We start from the raw sequence: 19,761 nt of genomic DNA, 5'->3' as shown, positions 1-19,761 counted from the left end.
TTTTAAATGCATTACAATATATAAAATGCACAATAACGACGTAAAAAAGGCTAAAAAGGCATTTAACCTTAAAGTAGGCAAAAAAGGCAAAATAAAAATTGGCCCTATCATCCCCAAATGTGTGGAAACGTGTTTATCTCTAATAGGTCTTTCATACATACACTCAGTTTAAAAAGGAATTTTGCCTAACATCCGGGCTCTAGTTATAAAAAACGAAACCAGCAAATGTGATGAGGGTGAATAAAGAAGACGTTCATCCGTACTTATGTATTTCTAGTGCACTCAGCCACATAATAAACCTCGTTAACAGTTTTCAGTGTGTTATTTAACGACACTATATCAACTGTTCCCAGATAGCAGATACAGTGCATCCATTTTATCTTTCCGCGCCCCCTCTACATCCACGAGCGTGGAAAGATAAAATGTTTGTGTACTATACATAAAAGTGACCATCTTCCCCTGAGTGGTTAGTCGGGAACTTCTTACAAAGTCACCATGCATAAGTAGGAGGCCTTGACCTTCATGGGAATTTTATGGTGGTAATAATAATATCAACTTTTCGGTTACCTAGCGTCAATTGGCAAAAACAGGTATTTTGGCGAAATTAGTTCGAGGATTCCGGTACTCGCCTTACACTGGGGGGAAACTCTGAAAAAAGTGGCTTGAGATTCATGGGGTCCCTATAATTAGGTGAAGCGTTAATGCCCCCGTTTGGCTGTTATTGTGTTAAGCAGAATCTGGGTTATACGTGACGTACTTCTGATTTGTACGGAATTATGCACAGCTCCTGGCAAAATTACATTTAATTACATATAAATTAATTCTGAATTCTGCGTAATCGATTTGTGTGTAATTTGCATTTGTGGTAGTATTTTTTTCAAAATCGAGTTTAAATTGTACGTATTTTTGTTCGCTTTGACACGTAATAACAATAAAGTTCAATTGTAACTTCACATGATTTGTCTTTTGGCTTTGAAAACAATTTAATAATTTCCCACAATCCTAAAGGTCAGCTGCGGAATACGGGGAACGCAATGCATGTTACAGTGAAGACCGCTGCATCTTTACATCGTTCATCTCAAGGTTACGAGAGTCATAGAAACAAGACAGCAAACTCACATACGTAGCTCAGGCCAATACACAGCCGTCATACTCCGTCTTTACACTGTAGCTTATCTTTTTCTTACTGTACATGTTCCAAACATTTGAAAATAGTTTCAGGTCGCTAGTATTATTTTGTCTAGCAAACTTGTGTGACATTGCAAGGAAGAGATACTTGATAAAAAAACAAAGGCTTATAAGAGAAATTCAGGCAAATTCTAGCTAAACAAAAACTGAAATCGCAAGACGTTTGTAATCTAATAAATATGTATGATATTAAAAATAATAATATATGCCTAAGGGGGTGGAAGGTGCGTCTAGGTACTTCCGTATCGCTTGTTTATCATATATGTAGGTATTTTCGGTCAATAAATTGTATACAAATGCAAACAATATTTTCAGTAGGCCTAAATGTCATACCATGTAATTTATCATACAATCCATACGAAAGATATTAGAGTAAGGAAAAAAACTCCAAGAAAATTATATCCCCAACAAATCCAAATTTAAAACAAATAGGAAACAGTATAGAATATTGTTAATTGCATAAAAATGGAATTATGTATTACACTTATCGATTATATTGAAAAGCGTTGTAATACTAAATAACTATATGCAATCTTAGTGTTTCGAATGCAACATATCTCCTTCTCTTAATTATACAATATTTCTATCTATAAAAATTTCGTTGAATAAACAAGAAGTGACAGGTACAAGCTGAAAATCACGAATATCAGAGTTATCGTCATACTATTAGGTAACAATGATCTCGCGGTAAAATGACCTATGAATATTTTAGTTACCTACATCTGTTGTTTATATGGCGAAATTCATATTTTCTTATCTGCCAGAAGATATATTATGTGACTTAAAACATTTTCATAGCAGGTACAAAACTGTTTTTACACAATATTAATGCACAAGAAAGTTTCATTTTAGTGTTTTTCTGTAAATGTCTTAAACTGACGGTATTCGGGATCTTTAAACAAAATACTTAGTAAGAACATCATATTACATAAGGCGTAATACAGCGGTCATCAGCACAATGCACCCTTGGGTTAGCTTATCTTATCCCCGGATAGGACATTGCACTGGTGTGCATCCATGATCGCTGGCGGGTATAACTTACTTCCTCCCTCTCTCTCTTCTGCACGATGATACATATTGCGATACACTTCTTACCCGTTACCTATTTCAGTTAGTGCTGACGACCACTGGGTGAACAGTATAGAGCAGAACAGGTTTCACGGCCGGCCAGCTATATGCGCGGAGGTGGGGGACTCAAGGCCGCACAAGACAGTGAAGCCTGTTCTGCTCTCTACTGTTCACACAGTAGAACAGTGGTCGAGTAGCAGCAACCAAATTTGAAGAAGAATAATGTCTGTGTTGAGACTTCTTCAGAAATACTCCTACTTTTTTATTCTGTGTCTAGCCTTTCCGTATTTCTATATTAAAAATGGTTTGCTCTGATTTCAGAATAACGTAACTAATATTTAACATATATAAATTGAAATATTCCTCTGATTGAATTTCTAGCTAAAACGTACTTCTATTATCCGGCAGTACACCTCACTTGACGATATGTGTCAGAGGAAGAACAATTGTTTGTATGCATCTGAAGTCTGATTAGTGTAATATGTAGCTAATGTATGCAATGGAGGGGGAAAGGAACTGGTCACCCTACCCCATTATCTTGTGAATTAGTCACCTCATGAGTGATGCCGTATTGGTGTCACTTGTGAGGTTCGAACCAGCGTTTAAGATAGAAAATATATAATTGTCGCAAAAATGCAGAAATGGAAAATTATATTTGTGCAAATTGCGAAAAGCTTGTGCAATATTATAAATACAATAGTTCTAAAGAAAGATAAAATTAATAAAGTATGCAGAAACAAAAACGTTATGTAATTTGTTTCTTAGAGTTTTATTACTTTCAATTCATCTTACTACGCTCTAGATATACTTATTTATGTAAATAAATCATTACGCGTAAGTATGTTTAGAATCAATTGCTGTCGAATTACATCACATTAAAATACGTTATTTTATGTCCACTCTGAACATTGAACTTTACGAGTAGGCCCTTCAAGATTTATTGTTAGCAGAGTGCTAACTCTTTTTACTGAAAGACGGTTTCTAATTCCAGTTTTTACAAGATTCAATCAACTAAATTCTCGCTTACAATTTACTGTATGCGATGGAATTATATAAATCAATTAGAATAAATTGTTCACTTAACTTACGCACATGAATTGCACCAATTCTTATTTGCTCAATAAATTAAATTATGGTTTATTTAACGACGCTCGCAACTACAGGGGTTATATCAGCGTCGCCGGTGTGCCGGAATTTTGTCCCGCATGAGTTCTTTCACATGCCAGTAAATCTACTGACATAAGCCTGTCGCATTTAAACACACTTAAATGCCATCGACCTCGGCCGAGATTGCTCAGTATCTTTTTGAACATTGACCATGCCATTAGCATTTCATTTAAATTCAGATTAGTTCAAACACATCTCTGATTCCATTATCTCCATTACCATCTTCGTTTCTGAAGTCCAATGTGGTTGTCGGATTTTTGCACATCTACATTCAAGTTTGTTGCATTTGTAGAAGTCGAGTAGCAAAATGCGACAAATGCGACTATGGCTTAAACCCTGGTTCAAACCTGTCTTCGGTGAGTTCATTAAACAACAAAATGAAAATGCAATATTGACTCAAAACTCTTCTATCAGCAAGTTAACCTCCAACCGCTTCGGATTCCTTTCTCTCTGAATAGTCACTGCCTTATTCTCTGACATGCAATACTGAATTGATTACAAAGGTTGGTGGGTGGAGTATATGAAGTAGTAGGACGAATAAATTTGTCATAGAGGTCTACAGTTTCAATCAGCTTAAGAATCGGCTAGCCTTAGCACAAACGTGACGCAGTGAGACCGCAATTCGGATATCTTGGTAATCTCATACTTCATTATATCAATAAGAAACTGAATACATTAATCCCTTAGCGTTCTTTGCGCTTTACTCTGTACAGGACAAGTCTGTTTCCATTGGGTCTGCGACCAAACCCTGGGCTCTACGAGTTGAGCGTTATAGAACACAGTGGACACGGCTTGTACTGGATGGATAAGAACAGGCCACCAGGGTCATATATTCCAAACTACACACCAGCTGGCAGGGGACATTTGGGAAGACAGTTGAAGAAATGGACAGACCAATAAATTACAGGCACCGGTACAAGTTTAGAGAGGAACGGATCTAAAAGTGTCCAATCTTTGAAGTTGAATATAATGAAATAGATGAGGATCGACTAATGAAGAAATTAACGGATGAATTCTAAAGTCGAAACAGGAGGTATCGTGTGGTTAGCCCGTTGATCTCCCCAGCCGTTATAGCTGGCTTTCTCAACCGGATTTGACTACCTATCGTAGCTCCCCAAGTGCATCACGATGCTGGGTGGGCACCGGTTCCATACACTGGCCGAAATTTCATGAGAAAATTTCTTCCCCCATGAGGACTCGAACCAGCGCGCATTTCGTAACGCGAGTTCTAGGCAGGATGCCTTAGACCACTACGCCACGGCGAGGGACTGATGATGATAAATGACAACAAATAAATAATGGAATGAGTGAATTAATAAATGAATCATGTATAAATAAATGAAAGACTGAATTAAAACATAGATAAATAAAAGAATTAATACATACATTAATAAATCAATGAATGAATGAATAAATAAATAAATTATGAAGTGAAAGAATTAATAAATGAATCGTGAATAAATAAATGAAATACTGAATACAAACATAGATAAATATATAAATACATACATAAATAAATCAATGAATAAATAAATGATAGAATGAATGATTAATAAATGAATCATGAATAAATAAATGAAAGACTGAATACAAACCTAGATAAATAAATATATACATAAATGAATTAATAACTAAATAAATAAATGATTGAATGAATTAATTAATCATGAATAAATAAATGAAAGACTGAATACAAACATAGATAAATAAATACATAAATAATTAAATGAATGAATAAATAAATACAAACATAGATAAATAAATAAATAAATAAATAAATGATGGAATAAATGAATTAATAAATGAATCATGAATAAATAAATGAAACACTGAATACATAACGAAATAAATAAATGATTTAATGCATGAATTAATCATTAATAAATAAATGAAAGACTGAATACAAACATAGATAAATAAATAAATACATAAATAATTAAATGAATGAATAAATAAATACAAACGTAGATAAATTAATAAATAAATGATGGAATGAATGAATTAATAAATGAATTATGAATAAATAAATGAAACACTAAACACAAACATAAATAAATACATAAATAATTCGATGAATGAATAAATAAATACAAACATAGATAAATAAATAAATAAATGATGGAATGAATGAATTAATAAATGAATCATGAATAAATAAATGAAACACTGAACACAAACATAAATAAATAAATAAATACATAAATAATTCGATGAATGAATAAATAAATAAATAAATAAATAAATAAATAAATAAATGAAAGACTGAATACAAAGAAACATAGATAATTAATTAAATACGAAAATAAGTAAATAAATAAATAAATAAATAAGTGAAATAAATACATACATAAATGATTCGATGAATGAATGAATGAAAGACTGAATACAACAATAGATAAATAATTAAATACGTAAATAAATAAATAAACAAAATAAATAAGTAAATAAATAAATAATGTCCGGTTGCCTTTTCTGCGAAGATTAAAAACCAACAGGCTTCTGCAGTTAGTTATCCTTCGTCATATTGCCATGATTACGAAAGATAATCACGTGAAAGAACAGACGAATACTGTACACAAGATAGCGACACACATCTAATACCGAATGAAGGCAGTTATACCTGTATCTTTTCTTGTTGGTAATCGAATCCCTGTCCGCAGGATTTATAGCCAGAAGCACTACCGCTCGATCTGCAGCGGAGTTCATGCTATTTTAGTTTGATGCACAGATAGAAAAAAAATTCCAATTCGCTAATGAAGCGTATTGAGGTGTGGTGTTCGTCACTCGGGTTATATGACGTCAGTAGCAATCACCATGACATCCAGTTGCATTGGACAATTCATCACCCAACTGACGAGGAGTTACGATTCCAGGCTGGGGATATATATACACATAAACGTGTGTTGCCACAAATCTGCATTACTCTCAAACCATTGGGTGCATTGTGCCGAAAGGTAATTTCCAAACTTCACTTTTCCTTGTGGTATCAACCTTTTGGAACGAAGTGAGAACTCGAAATATTTTTGGAGGAGTAATTACTTCAAGTATATTAATTTTATTATATTTTTCAATTTCTAAACATGATATTTCTAGAGATGAAGCAGTCCAGAATGACAATAATAAAAAAAAAAAACATGCGGACATTTAAACAAGGAAACATAATCTTTAAATAACACATTTCGTTAAATGAAATAATGCTTTATATTATTAATAATGTTATTGAACATCCTTCTTGTAAAACTCCTTATATCAGTAATGAAACTGTTTGATGTAGATCAGTGGCGGCTCCTGCATATTTCTTAAGAGGAGGAAAGAAGTTAACAGCACAAAATTACACCTTCTTGATTGAAACATGCTACTAATTAGCCTACATGCATACATGTAAGATCAGGTAGTGTTGTGGTTGGCCTTCCCTTTTGTATAGCGATATCTGTTCTTGTAAGCTGAATTTCCTAAATTTCCAAAATATAATATGTTTCCACTTCCATTCATTGTTGAATAATTGCACAAATTAACAATTGCAAGGAAATTCACAACTTCGCAGCATTTTTCGAACACACTACAGCATCACACGTGTTGGAAGAGACTAGCTACTAACACGTAACCGGAACCGTTTTACGGAAATCGGAATGGAAAATAATCTGTTAGGGAAGCGAGAACATTACACCCACCCACGTGGTCTGTGGTACGTACATTTTACAAGTTAAATATCACAGCTTTTGAAGAGTGTCAGTTCTTCTAAAATCATACTACAATTGTTCAAAGCTGCCGGTGGTCGATTAATTTTTTTATTTTAAAAATAATGTAGTTTGGATTACTTTCAATTTCAAATATATTTGTACAAAAACTGACAACTTGGCTGTTGCCCTGTCTAGTAGACAATGAATGGAAGTGAATTTCAGGGGCCAAAAAGATCTGCGATAATAACGTAGAACTACTTCCTCTTTATTTTATATAAACCCGACTTTAACTTTCAAATATCCTCGAAAGTTTCAAACCGTGAATAATAGCCTATATAAAGTGCAGTGAATAATATATTTTGATTATAATTTAAAAAAAGTTTATATGATGTCTTTCATAGCTTTGCGTTAAAACTGTTTTTATTGTGTCTCCTTCTAGATGTGTTATAGTCTGGTTGAATGCAACATCGCATGATTGCTGCACGACCAGTCGGTTTCTGTCTGCTGCACTATTTCCCGCCCATGCACTGATTCAGAGGAGGATCGCCTCCCTAACCGTTCATTCACTTGCTTTAAAACTCTGCTTCTTTCTGTGGCCGCTAGTGCGCTGTTGTCTGTGTGTGTTAACTGCAGTAAAGGACGAAAGGATTGCCTTTCCTCCACACAAGCAATCTCGCATCTTTCTCACACTTTTATAGCAGCACATGAGCGCGCGTCGTTTAAAACTCGATCAACCGAGGTTTTCTGTTAGCTGTGAACTTAAAAATTATCGAATCTTCCTCGAATTTCAAGGCACATATTTTATTTTGTATTTAGTTTCAAAAGAAGAAAAATGTGAGGAGGACGTTCCTCCCTTCCATCCCCCGAGGAACCGCCACTGATGTAGATTAACAAATATGTGATTGCAAAAAAAAAAAAAAAAAAAAAAGATTTTGTGGTGTCTCAAATTTCTTCAAAAGCGCACACAATTTGTCTGTCATAGTATTTAACTAAAAAAAAAAACAGAATCTACATGTTCACTTTATTTAACATTTTTATAATGCTGTATATTAATAGATGTCTAGCCGCAGACAATTATTAACGTTGGAGCTATTTATGGTAAGGTGTGTGTGTGTGCAGATTCTATTATTCCATATTAAGCAAACATATCACGAAATATCAAGAATGGAGCAAACAAAATTCGTGCTCAAGTTGTTTCAGAATTAAAAGAATCAGTGGAAAAAAATAGCTATTTGTTTTTAAAATTAATAATTTTTGTTCAATCTTATCTAGAATTTCCTCTTTGGTTTCTTTAATGTGTTTAATTTTGTCGTGTGCTATTACGAATATAACACTGTTACAAATATTATAAGTTAACTGTTCCGTTCAACTAGAGCAGCGGTCATCAGAACACTGCACTCTCGGGCTAGCGTCTCTTACCCGCAGGTCTCTTACAGCACCAGCGTGCATTCGCGGGTGCTAGCGGGTATGCTTCCTCCTGCACGAGAGTGCATCTCACCATGCACTGGTTACCCGTAACCCATTTCAGCGTGTGCTGACAACCACTGAACTAGAGGATAAAGACTAATATATTTTTTATCGTTTTAGTGCTACTTATACTTAAAATTTATATTCTTAGAGACAACATTTTATTGATTTATTAATTCATTGTTACTGAAATATTTTTATTGTAATTTTTTATTCAGTCTGACAGCCTGTTCACTAAAGAAGTGAAAGGGCATCAGGCAGTTCAATTCCATGGCCCATAATGTAATACATCGATCGAAGACAGTTTTCAGTCTGTGATACCCTTCATATGACCGGGAGGACCGATCGTCTGTGATGTTTCATTGGGTGCTTTGCTTTCAGCGGAGTCAGAACACGTGTAGTACGCAGCGAGCGACCGACCGCGCGTATTATCATGACTCTAGGTCGGTCGTTCTTAATGAAATGCAGAGTTCTAGTTGGCGGACATTGAAGAAGTTAATGATGGCCACTCAGCGTTAAGGCATGGCTTCAAATCACAGGTGGCAGAATTCTATGACGACGTATTCTAGAACTTATGAAACACTGCGACAAATGTCTCAGTTTGGTTGGAGATTAAGTTGGAAAATAATTCTTTGTTCTGGTTTCAAGTTGTATGCAGGGTGATTCACGAGGATTTGCTGCCACTTACGGAGCTTATTTCCGAAGACATTCTGAGCAAAAAATGTTATATAAAGATGTGCCTTAATCTCTATATTTTAAGAGTTACACTAATTTGAAGTTGTTAGTAAAATACCTTTTTTCTTTAGTTTCAAGGGTAAAAGAATATTACAAATAGGGAATAAACTATTCAGAAATATCATTTGTTTAATTGGCTAGTGTTCTGAAGCTAAAAATTTGTTAAGTGTTGTACAGATTTTGTTTTTCAATTTTTAACTAAAAATACATTATTGTTACGGACTTATCGCAAAAATTGTTACAAATCATACTTTAGGAACTTGATTCTTTACAGTTTAATTATTCATCCTAATGTACAGTTTTGAAGAATTTACAAGAGTGGCGTTATTTGTAATAATTGTTGTGATAAATGCGTAAGGAAAATGTAATTTTGTAGTTAAAAATCGAAGAAAATAATGTATAAAGCAACTATGTAATTCACAACACATCTTTAGCTTCAGAAATGATGCTCCTGAGTAGTTCATTCTTTATTTGTAATATTATTTTACCCTTAAAACTAAAGAATAATGGTATTTTACAAACAACTCCAAATTAATGTAACTCTGAAAATATTGAGATTGGGATATGTTTATATGACATATTTTGCTGAGAATGTCTTCGGAAATAAGCTCCATAAGTGACGGTAAATCCTCGTGAATAACCTTGTATAATAAATATGTGCAACTGCATGAATGTTCTTTAATTGACCCAACGGAAGTTACTTTCTGGATAGCCATACGGTTCATTGATATGAAACTTGGTATGTGAGGATAACCATATGCTAAGAACTCAATAATGGTATTACCGAGTTTTTTTCTACTTTCGGTTTAACCGGAAGTAACTCCAACTCTCTTATTTTAAATGGAACACTCAATATATATATATATATATATATATATATATATATATATATATATTAATAGTGCTCAATAAGAGCTTTCCAAAAATACCCACACTCAATACTTCTGTACAAATTCAGTGTTGCTAAGTCAAGAAAACAGAAAAGTGTATCGAATATTAAAATAATAAAATACTCCTTCCTTAACAAAAACAAAACAAAGCTAGCTCACCTTCTAAATTATGTGTTCAAATTGGTAGCCCTCAGCTGCTTTAAAATGTGTCACTCGATCATAGAAACCATTTAAGGAATGATTTAACCAGACTTTAGGAATATCTTGCACCACTTCCATTTTTATTTAGGAACACTGAATTTGTGTAGAAGTATCAGGTGTGGGTACGTTTTGAAAAGCTCTTAATGAGCTTTATTAATATATATATACAGTATATATATTGGGTGTTCCATTTAAAATAAGAGAGTTGGAGTTACTTCCGTTTAAACCGGAAGTAGAAAAAACTCGCTAATACCATTATTGAGTTCTTAGCATATGGTTATCCTCACATACCATGTTTCATATCACTGAACCGTATGCTTCAAAAGTTATTTAGGTGGTGCGTTTATTATTTTAATATTCGATACACTTTTCAGTTTCCTTGACTTAGTAACACTGAATTTGTACAGAAGTATCAAGTGTGGGTAATTTTTGAAAAGCTCTTAATGAGTACTATTAAAAAATAAAATAATATATTGGGTATTCAATTTAAAATAAGATAGTTGAGTTACTTCCGGTTAAACCGGAAGTACCAAGTTTCATGTCACTGAACCACATGCTTCAAAAGTTATTTAGGTGGTACGGGACTTTTAACTAACCCTGTATATTAAAGGCTTACTCCTTTAGAGTATTTTGAACATCCCACCCCAGGTTTTTTTTTTTTTTTCAGAAAGACATCGTTGCTTGACTTGAATTGATCAGTTTTATTCACGCATTTCTTACCTATAGTTCCAGAATTCCGGATGTGAGACGTTAAAATAGTTATGTCTCGCTGAATAGATTGTTCCTCTCAGATTTCCCATCCACACGTCATATCCAGCATCTGATAGTTTGTAGCCTGCAAACACAAGAATACCAGTGAAAGTACACACAACATTTATTCAAAATTAATAGCAATTCTCTTTAAAAAGAACAGAATTCGAACTCTGACAGGTTGTGTATTCTTGTAAATGATCCTGCCGTGGAGTATATTTATTCAGATAACTACATTTTTTTATTCTTGATTTCAGAATTGAAATGGCTCTTGTATTTTAAAATGGAGTTTAAAATATTCAAGTGGTTTTCAAATTAGCCAAACTACATGGTTTCATTGTTATCGCTTAATGTTACTGCTAAGAAACACAGGACAAATCTGACAAAAAGACACAATACGCAGCTCCTTGGAAAGGAGGGTGATCTTCAATTCCCTTGTGACAATCGAACGCGCTTAATCCCTATTAATCCCGGATCGTATTATTATTTCAGCTGCTTTCGTCTTAGCGTTTCCCTTTTTAATAGCGCATGTTAGAATTTCGCTTGACAAGTATTCAATTTAGCATACAACAGATGCACTCATTCCTCTTCCCTATAGCTATTGTGATACACTTTAATGATTTCAAATAGCTTCACTTAAAAGGTAATGTAAAGCATACAAGGTATAAAATTGAGTTAAAATTCCTGCCCGTTCAGAGACGTCAAAATATTTTGTTGCTTTAATTATGTGTCACTTTCTTCTCAATATACTGATTTATCTATAGTAATCTCACTAGAGGTTTTCATTTATCCAGAGAAAATCAAAATTGGTGTGGGATTTAGTTAACTATTACACGATAGAGGAAAGTATATAAAGATTATAAGAAATAAAGTACTCTAATACAATAATATATTAATTGACTTACAAAAATATGTTTTTTTGCAAACGATCAAGCAACGTTTAGCAATGCAGAAGATTATCTGCAAATTACTCAAATAAAAATTAAATGAAATACCCAGTAAATATAATATGAGAATTTCAGAGAAAAAGATAAAAGGGATGGCTTTCCAAGGGACAAACCACTTAAGATGTAAAATAGTGATGAACAAAAAAACAATGCAACAAGTAAATAATTCCAACTATTTGGGATTCAGTGTATCTTACTGCGAAAAGAATATCAATATGAAAATAAATAGATTCCATAATATCTGCGGAACAATAAGAAGAACTTTGAAAAATAAAACATTAAGAACAACTCAATTAAAATTTTACAAAACAATGGCAGTACCCATGTTAACTTACGCTTGTGAGAACTGGACACCTAATAGATCAGATAGAAACAGCCTAAATGAAATTCTTACGTTTCGTAGCTGGTTACACACTTTTAGATAAAAAAACATAACGAGAAAATTAGAACACAATTAAAATATATATAATGTAAAGGACAGAATAAGTCAAATAAAAACCAACTGGTTAGAACATATAGAAAGAATGTCATACACTATACTCCCAAAGATGTTACTTCAATATCAACCTAAACGTAGAAGAAGAGTAAGACGTCCGATTATAAGATGGAGGGATTCGATCTCTTGATGTGGAAACAGGCTAAAGGCCTAATTCCATGAAGTAGTAGAAGAAGACAAAACTATGTACTAAACTGTGTTGAAAATGTATTAATGTACCATCTCATCATTACAAATATTCCGCTAGATTGCAGTAGTGTGTCATGATTAGCTGCTCTCTTGTTACCAGTTGTGTCAACTATTCAATCTTCATTGAACTTTATGGACGATTACTAGTGAAGAAAGCTTTGTTGATTCTGTTTCGTTGTTATTAAAACAGTTGCATTCCACTTCAATTGATCACTATCGATTACTAGGTTCAGGTACGTTTGAACGCTAATGTACACACTATTTCCTCGACAGTCTGTGTTCGATCTTTAACTGCAAAAGGCCGTTGGCATTTACCTGAACGAAGCCTGTTTCCCGGCGAATACGAGTATAATTAGGGAGAGGTGATAACAGAATTCACACCTTGTACTTCAATAAACAGTATGTACCTAGTTTGTAAAACTACCCGATGACTTTTCTATTGATAACTAGGGCGCGGATGTTGATGAAAAGTAATCTTCTTATGTTTCACATTAAGACTATGCCTATTAATATAGAAATCCTTTCTATGTTAATATAAATGTAAAAAAGTAATTTCTTATATTGCATTTTTTAACGTTTTTGAACTAATAGGTAATTTTTATATTTTTTCGGCATTTTTGGGTCATTTTTAATACTTTGAAGAACTTTTAGATCATATGGAATGCATTTTACTTTCTTTTTTTACCGATAGGTCTGTTAAATCATTTTCTAACCAAATAGGTCAGTAGTAATTTACCTACTGAATAAGTGAATAACAGAGTAGTTTGGGTTTTATAGTTTGAAACAGGCTCTAAAGTCCATTCCTCATTCCACTGAAGGCTTTACTTCACACAACTGAAGTAGGTCTAATATAAAATGCTTGACAGTAGCTTAGTTTAAGTGAGGATTTTGACCGCTACTGTTGTTTTGTCGGTACGAGGGTGTCTTTAGAATTTATGTTTGGAAGGGAGGAAACTTTAATCATGTCCTGGACAGGACGTTGTGTGCTCAATATGGTTCGGAAGGGATGTCTACTGTAGTAGACAGTCTTTTTAACACAAAAATTGCAAGAATGCACACTGCGCCCACTATTTGTTTTGTCATTCACAATCCATCTGAAAAGATCTGATAACAAAAGTGAAGCGCGGAAGGAGGAGGAGATGGAGAATGAAGGCACTGACATTGACCACCCCTGATTGAAACACATTGTAGACCTCTCATTAAAATCTATAGTTTTCCCTTAAAACCTTCATTTTGTTGCATGTTCGTCTTCTTTGTCTCAGCCAAATTCAAGGAAGTTGCCTCCTTTCTCCGAGATTTGCAGGACAATCAATCAGTCAATCAATCAATTTAGGGCATTTCAGAACCTAAGAGGTTTTTAGCCCCATTCACGATATATCGCCATTCGTCTCTGTTCTCTGCATCTTCTTGTCGTCCTCCCACTGTACAAAGATTATCATATACTTGGTCCTGCCAACGGAGACGAGGTCTACCAAGAGGTCTCGTACATCTTGGAGAATAGTCGAAAGCTTTTCTTAGAAGAGAGTCTTCATCACGCCATAGAAAGTGTCCAAGCCAACGTAGTCTTCGACTTTTTATTAAGGCTATTATGTCCGATCTTTATAAATATCCCTTAGTTCCCTGTTGTTCAAAATTCTCCAGGTGTTATTTTCTTGAATGGGACCAAAAATTTTCCTCAAGATTTTGTTCTCAAAAGTAAAAAGAGTTTTTTTTTTTTTTTTTTTTTTTTTTTTTTTTTTTTTTTTTTTTTTTTTTTTTTTCATATCCAAGTTTCGCAGCAATATAGGAGAGTTAGTAGGATTCTTCTTTTATAACATCTTAATTTTGATAATCTAGAAAGGAGTTTGGAACTAAGCAATTTATGAAGGGAGTAGTAACACTTATTTGCCGTAACAAGTCTATGTTCAATTTCTTTCCCAAATAAGCCTGCTTCATTAATTATACTTCCTAAGTATTTAAATTCAGTAACTTTTTGAAACTCCCAATAATCTATTATAAGTGACCCTCTATTATTTGAGGTACGTCATATATTCAGTCATTGAAACTAACTTTTAAGGAGTTGTGGTGCGATAATATTTAAATGTTATTTTCTTTCAATTTCATGTCATTTTTCCATTAGTTTAAGGGCATTTTAATGATCATTTTAAGTGGATGTTTAGGTCATCAACATCTGCCCCCTATTGATAAGCAACAAACGAATCACAGCATTCAAATAATCTCTCAGATCAATAGTCTCTCAATGTTGTGTGTAATGTATCTGCGGGGCTATGTGGAAGGTATCACAATAAATTAGCTGTACGTTTCTCACAGCCATGTCAGAGTTCATTGAACAGCTAATGCGATTTGTAAGCAGTTCGTGGCAACACGTCTGTACAAGACATTCTGAATACAATCGATACCACATTACCACGTAACATGATCGTGAAATACATATTTAATGCTAATCGTACGAGCTGTATATGATGGAATGCTGAAATAATAATCGGAAACTCATATCCGTTCATTATCGCGACAACAAAGATCAGATTTCGTCAATATCACCGTCTTGATTTCTAAGACATTTTAATTTATTAAAATACACACACATATAACTTAAAAATCAACAAATATTGTTATAAAATTAAACTACACTTTTTTCTTTGAGTTCTGTAGAATATTGATATGTTTTATTATACATATTTCTATATGATTCAGAAGAAATGTTATTAATTACCGGATACTTTGGATTAGGTACTTGTGACCTCCATTCTTCAGTGACATTTAAAATACAGAGCGATCCAAAAGTCGCGCACATCTTAATAATACATTCACATATGTTTATAAAGATGAATTTATTACGTTTACTTACATCAGTTTTCACATAAGTTACGTCATTTTTCACAACATATGCTGAAAATGGCAGTCCCGTTCAGTAATGCATGTACAAACTCTTTCTACCATGTTTGCGGCCACTTTTTGAGCACTCGTACACTGATGTTGTTAATCTCCGTTGTTATGTTCCTCTTTAGTTCCTCCAGAGTGTGCGGCCTGTTTTTGTACACCCCTCCTTTAAGTTAACCCCACAGGAAGAAATCTGGGGGCGTCAAATCGGGTGAACGTGGTGGCCATGATTCTTGAGAATTACGCTCACCAAAAAACTCGCGCAAAAACTTTTTGGTTTCATTAGATGTGTTACATGTGGTATTGTCCTGCTGGCACTAACAATCAGTTTCATCATTGTCAAGAAGTGCTGATCCACATTTCCTAAAACGGGCGATTAATTTTGTTATGGTAGAATTGTTAGGCACTGCCACACCCGGATAATTCCTACAAGATTCATTTATAACACGTGCATAAGAACGACTGGAAAAATAATGTTCAACAATCAAAACTCGTTGCTGTTGGGAAAACGATATGTTTGCCGAGCAATAAAGTAAGGATTACTGCAAGTGTCAGTGTATACATACACATCACAATGACGTCTAGGTTTATTGCTGTTAATGCGCATGATGCTATCTAGCGGTAGCCGATAGCACTTCCCAACTGCACAACTCAATAAAGACACTATAATTTTGATGTGCGCGACTTTTGGATCGCTCTGTAGATGTATGTTGCAATGTTTTGTTGTACCTGTCAAGAAGGAAAGCTCGATAACTGTGTTTATTTTTTCACTTTCTGCAAAATTGCTCTGGAAAACATCACGTTTCTTCAAATTGTTAAGTTCCCAGAGAGAATATACACCAAATTTACGCGGAGTTTGAGTGTCCAAATATCATATCAATATAATGTAAAGTAATACAATGCAAAGCAAAGAATGTATTTAATTTAATGTGCAGTAGGGTTATATGTGTGTATATAATATTATGTTATTTTTGTAGTAGTATGAATGTTATAACACTTCTCGCATAAAATGTTTTACATTAAAAAATTTATTTCAATGCGCAATATCTCGAAATAGGTTTTTGGCGCTTGGTCTCTCATTGCGTAACTCCGTCCAATTATTCCCTTTATATTCACATACCTCAAGTGGGTTGACAAGACGTCATAGACCCAGCACTGGGTGCACACAAAGCTCTGTGTGACTTAAATTTGTCGTGATCTCGTAATGAACAGTGATGTGTAATAAATAATGAAGGTGATGATAATAATAATAACAATAATAATGATGATGATAATAATAATACATCACCAATTACAAATATATAGGTAATTAGGCTACTTTATATCCATAGCCCTATATTCAGCTACTTATATAGTTGCTTGTCACACTTTTCATATATTCATATAGAAAATATAATGTAGGCCTAACTATCCTTCCATGCAAATTTCAAGCTGCTTACACCTGGTTTTACACATACAGTATTAATTTCTCGCGGCGAATTGCATAGACGTATTTGATTCCTCGCTTACTCATTCAGTATGAGACAATGATGACTGTTGAAATAAATTATATAAAGCGGCTTGTATTTCCTAATTAAGAAATGCGCAGTAACTAACATGGTGTGTCACTTAAAAAAGTATGGTTCTTAAATTAATGAAGGAGTTCTGTTATGTAATACTAGTAACAGTTCTACATATCCAGTTTACAGGATAAGATGACGAAAATAATAAGAAAGATTCGAATTCTCAAGAATATTTTCTTCCGTGTAGAAGTGAGGAAATATTATACGGTGAATAAAACGAGAATTGACACCCAGTTAAAGCTGTATGAAACAATGGCCGCCAAATCCTTAAATATGGATTCGAATCATGGTGACTAACAAAATCTGCCAAAAAGAAAACAAAGACAGGCAGAAGTTTTTGAGAAAAACAAGTGGAGTATCCTTAAGAGAATATACTGTAAGAGAAATTAAAAACATTAGAAATAGCCCCAATATATTACACAATTTAAATAAAAAATTAGAGGATAATAAATGTAAATTGTTGCAACGTTTAAACAGAATGGAAAATGACAGAATAGCAGAACAGAAGTTCGACTAACAACCACTTGCAAAGACAGATGTTGGGGCGATCGCCACCTATAGGTGGAATGACATAATACTGACAAAGTCAATTCGACTAGGAGTGGAAAGAGTCGAAAGACTCAAACATTAAGTTGACGACGACGATGATGATGATGATGATGATGAAGAATTATTTTCCAATTTCTTATGTTCTACATGAATTCTCCTTACTACTTACTGAGTTTGATACAATATCAAACGTTTAAATTTATCGAACAGAAAATAAATGCCCATGAATATAACATACTTTATCATTAAGTGTTATTAATTAACTTAAGTCAGTAAGATGTCCGCCTCCTTGGTCTGGAGGTTGCGTGCTGGACTCCTGATCAAGGTGGCCCGGGTTCGATTTCCGATCGTGAAGTCAGGGAGAGGGTCCACACTTGTGGAGTAACGGTTAGCGCGTCTGGCCACGAAACCAGGCGGCCCGAGTTCGAATCCCGGTCAGAACAAGTTACCTGGTTGAGGTTTTTACCGGAGTTTTCCCTCAACTCAATATGAGTAAATGCTGGGTAGCTATCGGTGCTGGACCCCGGATTCATTTCACCGGCATTATCAGAATCATCTCATTCAGACGCTAATTAAACTAAGATGTTGATACAGCGTCGTAAAATAACCTACTGAAAAAAAGTCAGGGGGATTTAATTCGGACCTGTTCACGGGGCCTGGTTCTCTGTCCATTGTCCCAGTATGTGCGGTATCTCGCAGTGGCCCCCGGGTACCCTGACCCAGTAAACGGAGGAGTCCTGCAGTGTGTGCGTGTGTTGAGTAGAGTTGTGGGTCTAGGCACAATAAGCCTCCGGCTGCGATGCCGAAATTAGTAAAAAAAAATCAGTGAGATAAACACTGATTTATCTAAATTTAAAGACTAAAGTTGTTCCACTCTTTACATTCGTTCCTCATTTCCTAATCCAAATTTGTTGGCCTTGTCACCCACACGATTCTGAACAAAATCAAAATGAGATACCAGTATTTGAAGGTGATTTTATTTACAAAGTAGACATAAGTTTACTCGTATCAACAGAATAGTATGGTGAGATTACATTTGGGAACTATTTAGGCCGTATCGCCGAGACTTAAAGAAGTAATTTTGTATTTGAGACTTAAATCTTCTTTCTTTCTTTTTCGATTTCGTTCTTCCTGTCTTTAGTTCTTTCTGTCTTTCGTTCTTCATGCCATTAGTTTTTCCTGTCTTTAGTTCTTTCTGTCTTTAGTTCTTCCTGTATTTCGTTCTTCCTGTCTTTAGTTTTTTCTGTCTTTCGTTCTTTCTGTATTTCTTTTTTCTCTTCCTCTCTTCCTTCCCTTCTCTGTCTTTCTTTCTATTTTACCGTCCTTTTATGCAGTCTTACAAACAATTGTGGCTTAAGAGAGGCGATTTTGTCGACATTACGGACCTCCCTGGCTATGGAATCTGTACGAAGTAGGACCACCGCGGAGACATCACAGGCCAGTCACAAATCAAAGAGACAAACTCTCAGTCTTATGGAATGGAGACAAATCTCTGTCCAAACCGGGAAAAGAATTACAACCCGCAAAGATGAGAAGAGCGTACGCTATCCATAGAGTCAGAGTAATACACTATAATGCTTAAACAGCAGTCTGTCTTCTGTCTAGAGCAGCCATTTTCAGCCGATGTGCCGCGAGAAAATTAATGTAGTAAAGGTTGCCATAGTAAATTGAAAAAATAGAAGTAAAAACAGTAGTAAAAAATAAGTTCACAAGAGTCAACATTCGGTAAACATATTCCCTCCTAAGAACCCTCAAAATTGCCCCTTTGTTTCGGAACTACTGGTTTAGATTATGTGTGTGTCGCGAGATTTTAAATTACACTTTTAGTGTGCTACATATTGAGAAAGAATGAAAAACGCTGGTATATGGGACAGAAAGTTTGTCCGTTGTCTTGTGATTTCTAAACCATGTGCTGAGGAAGTATGGAAATGATCTGTACAAAATTAACCGTCATCCACCCATATAGAAGCAGAAGTTTGGGCGATTAACCAC

General features: G+C 34.4%; 1 protein-coding gene across 1 annotated transcript in view; it reads right to left on the bottom strand.

The window, feature by feature from the left end:
- Nucleotides 1–19,761, bottom strand: part of LOC138703094 (lipase 3-like) — a 132,218-nt gene that overhangs the window by 71,794 nt on the left and 40,663 nt on the right. Inside the window, exon 3 of the mRNA XM_069830678.1 lies at nt 11,117–11,231. Within this exon, the coding sequence (XP_069686779.1) occupies nt 11,117–11,231 (115 nt within the window). The remainder of the gene's footprint in view (nt 1–11,116; nt 11,232–19,761) is intronic.

Source organism: Periplaneta americana, chromosome 7, assembly GCF_040183065.1.
Source record: "Periplaneta americana isolate PAMFEO1 chromosome 7, P.americana_PAMFEO1_priV1, whole genome shotgun sequence".
In the NCBI taxonomy this organism is placed as follows: domain Eukaryota; kingdom Metazoa; phylum Arthropoda; class Insecta; order Blattodea; family Blattidae; genus Periplaneta; species Periplaneta americana.
The sequence above is the reverse complement of the archived record's forward strand: the minus strand, read 5'-3'. Positions and strand labels throughout refer to the sequence as shown.